This window comes from Nerophis lumbriciformis, linkage group LG06 (genome assembly GCF_033978685.3).
Source record: "Nerophis lumbriciformis linkage group LG06, RoL_Nlum_v2.1, whole genome shotgun sequence".
NCBI classification, from domain to species: Eukaryota; Metazoa; Chordata; class Actinopteri; order Syngnathiformes; family Syngnathidae; genus Nerophis; species Nerophis lumbriciformis.
The window spans coordinates 45,127,289-45,134,549 of record NC_084553.2 but is presented as its reverse complement, the minus strand read 5'-3'; the positions used below and the strand labels follow the sequence as shown (position 1 = coordinate 45,134,549).

The following is a 7,261-nucleotide window of genomic DNA, read 5'->3' as shown; positions in this document are numbered from 1 at the left end:
GAAACGCCGCCGGCTTTCTGGGCCCGAGTATTAGTATTTTTATTTTTATTTATTTTTTTTAATTCATTTTTATTTATTTGTATTAATTTGTAGTTATTTTTATTTTTATTTATTTATTTTTTATTTTGTGCTCTGCAGATGGCGAATGAAGTAAATATTCACTCGATATTGTATAAAAAAAGCAAACCACCATTCTGACACAAAATAACTATTGTCGGACATTGTTTTCACTTAACACAATTATTTAATGATTACAATATTTACCTCCTGAAAACCTTTTATTTATTTAATGATAAGAATATTTACCTCTGCTATTGTATTCCTCTGGGGCTCACCTCTGCTATACACCACTGCGTATGAGCACCCGGAACCTTCGAGTCCTGCCTACGCGCATGCGCATTTCAGCGCAAACCAAAGCAGGCGAGAAAGAGCGACGGAGGAGACGCAGAGGGAGACTTTGGCCATTTCGGCTGAGCTTTTCGTGTGGATTTGGGTCGACAGACGAGTCGAATACAAAAATGACCAGTGGGTATCGACATATATAAATTTACCGTAAGGCAATATGTACTTCACAACAATTGCATGCTCGTATTGGGCCGGTTGTTTCTGTGAGCTAGTTTGGGTGCCGTCTAATTGCTGGATCCAGACATCACGTCCTCCCTCAGGGATGTTTAATTTTTATTAAAAAACGCACCAATATTCAAACTGTTCTCCTTAAAGACAGTTAAAATCAACCAAAATGTCTTAAAAGACATTGTTACTTTTATTTTATTCGAAAATAGCTTCTTATATCTACTAGTGGGCCTACTGAAACCGACTTCGTGCAATACCATGTTCAAAGCGCTCCTATCTTGTTAGTTGTCACAATGGTCATTTTCTAATTGTTTTTATTTTCAAACTAATTGTCTGTGAAATATGTATTCGATCACAATCTACGGGAAATATTGCTAATTGGCTGACCTGTTGTACTGACGCTTGACTTGTTGTTGTTTGCATGCTGCTCCACAGCGCCCCCTTGCCACGTCTGCTGCTTTTTACCCCGCTCTTTTTCTTCAGCTTTTTTTTTTCATGCTAAATGTTATTAGTTGTGTTGAGACAATATGACATTTCTCTCCTTGTTGTGTTGATTGAAGGTATTAAGCTATTATTAGTGTGGCTCATGGTCACATGTACTTAACATTGTGTGGTTTTGCTCTACCTTTTTAAAGGGGGAAATCAACGCGAGCTTGCACGCCAAAAGAATGCCAAGAAGGCGAATGACGGCGGCAAAGGGAAGAGGGGCGATGACGGGCTGTCGGCTGCTGCTCGGAAGCAGAGGTAAAAGGCATTATTATCGTACTCTCACTAGGCTGTCCGTTCCGTGCCGAACTTGGGAACTCCTGACTGATTATTTTCATAGTGGAAGGCTGTAACTTGCCATTTTTAAGTTGTGACAGAAGCGATGTGATTATTTATTGATACTTCTTTATTACTCACGCAAGCACGGGAATTTTAAGGTATGACTTTTAGCTTATTTTGAGTCTATTTACCTTATTGTCCAAGGTATAAAACAGTATTGCCCCTGAACAAACAGCCAGCATTTCCTTATGACTTTTTAATTTCTGCGTGCTTTTTTGTGGGATTTTAACGCTGATCCTTGTAGGGATAGATACCAAATTTGGTACTTTTAAACTGCGTGGGTGTCAAGCTCATTTTCATTTCAGCTTTATAGGTCCTGCCAAAGGCCCTCTTGTACTGGAAGACAGTAAAAAACAAAACTATCTTTAGCATATTCAGGCAGAAATACATCTTTTTAAACTAGTTTTTTAATGAAATATCAATAAAGGACATGATCTAAACAAAATTTGTTGAACGTTTGCCTTAGCTGCAGGTGCTCGCTGTTCCTCTTCCCTTAACGCCGCACAGACATCAGAGCACCGAAACAAGCTCGCTATTTAGCCAACCATCTCGTTAGCTTACTTGTCACCTCCGTTCACCTTTCGAGCTACAACACTGGGAGCTGTCTACCTCGTTGCTAATCATATTTGGATGACTACAATCAGAGCACTACTAGTTCCGAACCAGTTGTAGTTTCAAAGTATTTATTAGTACCCAGCGAGAAGGTATATTTTTGACATGACGGATTGTAAACAGAGGTCACAACACCGGAAGTATATTACCCAAAAGGGGCGTGGCTACAGGATAGAATGGCTGAATGGGAAACGTTTTCTAAGTTCTATGCAGACATGTTATTAAATTGTATATTACATTTTCAATAATTATAATGTTACTAAATTATCTACTAAAGAACCAGAACATTCTGTGGTACATTACATGGGACATATAAGTGTCCAAAAGAAAGCTAAAAGAGGTTGGTAGATGAGAACAAATCTAAAGGTAAAATATAGTGCGGAAATGCACCCAATTACAGGGAATGTAGTCTTGTATTTCAACATTTTCTTTCGGGACTTGCATGGCAGCACTTTGTGCGGATGGAGATGTTCCTCTTTTCTTTCCTCAAAGGGTGCTCACATCCCTGCATATTCCTAAATAAGTTATTTATTATGTTTATTAAATCGTAAAGCTTTATTCCAGACACTAAACTCAAAGTCTGTATGTTATTTGCATAGAACGTGAACATCAATACAAACAGCAGATAATATGCATGTAAACAACAATAGCGTCAATTACATTGTTTCCCCAAATCAGCAATAATAGTTATTCATGTAGCAGTCAGGTGTTAAATACTAAATGACACAGATATAATTCCAACTTTGATGTTAAAACTGAAATAAAAAATCACAAAAACGTAAACAAAAAGCCATTAGTGCTTTACATAAGTCTCATAACGTTAGAAAACGAACTGTTAAAGAATTATGCACCGATTTAATGGTAAATTACATTTTGTGATTAAAACTACAGCTAAGATCCACATTGCAATCAAACAGCTGTTGTGTAATAAGTACAATATTTACAGTATAAACACTTTAGGGCGCAACATAAGACAAGACAGCTTTATGGCAAAGATTACTTCCTAACGAGGCAACACACAGTAGTCCAGTGTTTTTCAACCACTGTGCCGCGGCACACTAGATACAGTCTGGCGTGCTGTGGGAAATGATCTAATTTCACCTAATTGGGTTAAAAATATTTTTTGCAAACCAGTAATTATAGTTTGCAAATGATGTGTTGTTGTTGAGTGTCGGTGCTGTCTAGAGCTCGGCAGAGTAACCGTGTAATACTTCCATATCAGTAGGTGGCAGCCAGTAGCTAATTGCTTTGTAGATGTTGGAAACAGCTGGAGGCAGCATGCAGGTAAAAAGGTGTCTAATGCTTAAACCAGAAATAAACAAAAGGTGAGTGCCCCTAAGAAAAGCCATTGAAGCTTAGGGAAGGCTATGCAGAACGAAACTAAAACTGAACTGGCTACAAAGTAAACAAAAACAGAATGCTGGACGACGGCAAAGACTTCCTGTGGAGCAAAGACGGCGTCCACAATGTACATCCGAACATGACATGACAATCAACAATGTCCCCACAAAGAAGGATAAAAACAACTGAAATATTCTTGATTGCTAAAACAAAATAGATGCAGGAAATATCGCTCAAAGGAAGACATAAAACTGCTACAGGAAAATACCAAAAAAAAGAGAAAAAGCCACCAAAATAGGAGCGCAAGACAAGAAATAAAACACTACACACAGGAAAACAGCAAAAAACTCACAATAAGTCATGGTGTGATGTGACAGGTTGTGACAGTACACCAACTTTGAGACAAGAGCTATAGTGATGCATGGTTGGTTATGGTTTACAGTCATATCCAACAATTGCGACAAGGACTTTTTACTGTCAACCGAGTTTCGTTTTTTAATGATTTCTGCTGGTGGTGTGCCTCCGGATTTGTTCTACGCAAAAAATGTGCCTTGGCTCAAAAAAGGTTGAAAAACACTGCAGTAGTCTATACTATACTGCCATCCAATGTTTTGGAATTTGCAACTACATGCAGAGTCTACTAAATAATATTTGCAAATGAAACTCAGATATGTAATAAGAAAACAAGATATAATATCTGAACATCACAGTTTCATAATCAGGTAATTTTTAATTGTTACATCCATCCATCCATCTTCTTCCGCTTATCCGAGGTCGGGTCGCGGGGGCAGCAGCCTAAGCAGGGAAGTCCAAACTTCCCTCTCCCCAGCCACTTCTTCCAGCTCCTCCCGGGGGATCCCGAGGCGTTCCCAGGCCAGCCGGGAGAAATAGTCTTCCCAACGTGTCCTGGGTCTTCCCCGGGGCCTCCTGCCGGTCGGACGTGCCTGAAACACCTCCCTCGGGAGGCGTTCGGGTGGCATCCTGACCAGAGGCCCAAACCACCTCATCTGGCTCCTCTTGATGTGGTGGAGCAGCGGCTTTAGTTTGAGCTCCTCCTGGATGACAGAGCTTCTCACCCTATCTCTAAGGTAGAGCCCCGCCACCCGGCGGAGGAAGCTCATTTCGGCCGCTTGTACCCGTGATCTTGTCCTTTCGGTCATAACCCAAAGCTCATGACCATAGGTGAGGTTTTGGACGTAGATCGACCGGTAAATTGAGAGCTTTGCCTTACGGCTCAGCTCCTTCCTCACCACAACGGATCGTTACAGCGTCCGCATTACTGAAGACGCCGCACCGATCCGTCTGTCGATCTCACGATCCACTCTTCCCTCACTCGTGAACAAGACTCCGAGGTACTTGAACTCCTCCACTTGGGGCAGGGTCTCCTCCCCAACCCAAAGATGGCACTCCACCCTTTTCCGGGCGAGAACCATGGACTCGGACTTGGAGGTGCTGATTGTTACATATGTTTTTAATTGTTATTATTATACAAATAACATTTACTAACACACATAAGAACAAAAAATTAGTGCTGTTGAGATATTCCTCCTCAGGTACCGTATCTGTTCAAATTTGAAACTGGGTTTCCCCTTAATGTATTTGATTGTGGCAGTGTGCAACAGCAACTTTTTAGCCACCACACCTTAAAAATGTGACTTTTTTACGTGAAAACTAATTAAAGTAATATATTGTATTGTAGCTCCCAAAAGAAGACACACAAAGTCCAACTCTCTTTTTAGCTTTTATTGCCAATTTTATGCTAACAACGGGCCAATTCCAACAAGTATTTCCTCCGTGCGCACACGTCTGTCTCTGTGCTTCACTCTGAGACACACTGTCAGGTTCAAACACTGATGACATCTATTAAACAAGACAAGAAGCAAGGAATTAAACAGAGACAGAATAAAATTTGGCTCAACTGAGGAGAGTGCGTACACCTGTACCCTTGTACAGTGTTCCAACACGCTCTGCCAGAAAGATTGTACGCCTCCTCTTTTATTTGGACTTTCCCTGATTACATGGCAACAGCTGTTTCTAAGGCACGGGGGTCGTAAACAGCCATCGCCTTTGGTTACAGAACAGTTCAAAGAAAAGGTCGTAAAACAGTTCAAAGAAAAGGTCGCCTGGAGGGGAGTCAGGTCCTGTTTCCTCTTCGCTTTGTAGTTCTATGAAAAAAACTGCGATTTATAATCCAAAAAATACGGTATTATATGGCTCTCACAGAAATACATTTTAAATTAGCTTGCCTTTCATGGCTCTCTCAGCCAAAAAGGTTCCCGACCCCTGGATTAAAGTGATGCAAATAAGGTTGTGTTATATTGGTGTCATTACCGTATTGTGGATTGTGTCGGTTATCATGAACAACTTTTGGCGATTGAGCGACCGCGTTAGCCATTTTATGACATGCAATCATGCAGTGTCCCGGCCCACCTCTTCCAATTACGGTACTCAATGTACCAATCTTGAGTCAAGATCAGAGATTTGCCAAATGTATCAGACTTTAGGCGCCTAAGCAGGTGTGTGATTGTCCTTGTGCGAGTACGCTCTAAGTTTGTTCCTAACAAAGTGTTTCTGCATTAAAGGGATGCTGAAATAATGCAGCAAAAGCAGAAAAAGTCGGACGGCAGCGACGGAGGAAAAGAACCCCCAAAGTCCAAGTGAAGATCCAGAGTCAAGACATCCATTCATTTGTCTCCACCTCTTCCTGATTCTCCAGACTCCACCTTCATTCAAACGGATCTTACATTCTCTCCTTGGGGCAAAATGGCAATGGGATCTTTTTCTTCGGGGAAATTGGGAATACGCCGCGTGCATGCAGAGGAGCGTTGGTGGTTTTTAGCAGCAGGAGAAAGTTGAACTATTGTCCACACTATCGTTGTGCTTTCTTTCCTTGTACAAAATACTTTCTCCTGATGATGCTTTGAAATAAAGTATAAATCTTTTTAGGTCATTCTCACATCTGGCACATTTTTATGTCACCTGGAATGCTTTGATGAGGAAGTAACAAAGAACAGACATTAAAGAGAGGATGTTTGCGTTAATTAGTAAAACTATCCCATCGATCAATTTTCTACTGCTTGTCTTACGGAGTGGAGGGGGTTGCTGGAGCCTATCTCAGCTGCATTCTGGCGGAAGGCAGGGTACACCCTGGACAAGTTGCCACCTATTCCCCCCAAATAGTACAATTTGAATTTTTTCTGGAACAAATAGGCATCAAATCTATTTGGGCTTTGTTCAGTAAGCATCTACATTAGGGCTGCAACTATTAATATATTCATTTGATTGGCAGAAAGCTTTGTTTTGTATGCTGTTGCTTCAATGTAATCGTCTTGAGTGGAACTTTAAATGGTTAACATCCCTAACACATGTTAAGTTAAAGTTAAGTGCCTGGAACTAGAAATATGCTGACATAGTTTCTGCACAGCTGCTGCAATAGAGCACACATGACTGAGTATGTGTGTCGGTGCAAAGCGTGGACATTTTAAAAACATTTTATTAATGCACGCATGCTAAAAGCTCAATTTTAATGTTGCTGGTGCACATTTTTTAGAAAGAAAATAATGAAGGTTATGGCAGGCAGAAATGTGTACAACTTTTTTGCAGAAACACGAGGCTATTAAGTATTGTATTTGATTACTTGAATAATTTAAATCGATAGCTTACTTTATTACCAAATAATCAATAGCTGGAGCCCGCATCTAAACTAACTACATGGTTTGCTTTTTATTAGGCCACCACAGATGGCAGCGAAGAGAAGTGAACTACACAACCAGAAATGGAACATTAACTGATAGAGTGAATGTTCTTAGCTGCTCAGTACAATATGAGTAATACAATTAATTACATACATTCTAGCAAGCTGATTTTAATGTAACATTTAATAATTTCACTAATATTTTTAAATATAATA

The 7,261-nt window shown here is 40.3% G+C and overlaps 1 protein-coding gene across 1 annotated transcript; it reads left to right on the top strand.

Moving 5' to 3' along the window:
• The first annotated feature begins 359 nt into the window (after positions 1 to 359).
• serf2b (small EDRK-rich factor 2b) lies at positions 360 to 6,307 on the top strand. The gene is made up of 3 exons (XM_061964433.2): positions 360 to 525; positions 1,209 to 1,317; positions 5,934 to 6,307. The coding sequence occupies exons 1-3, from the start codon at positions 393 to 395 to the stop codon at positions 6,010 to 6,012; spliced, it is 321 nt and encodes a 106-aa protein (XP_061820417.1). The 5' UTR covers positions 360 to 392; the 3' UTR covers positions 6,013 to 6,307.
• Positions 6,308 to 7,261: the final 954 nt, after the last annotated feature.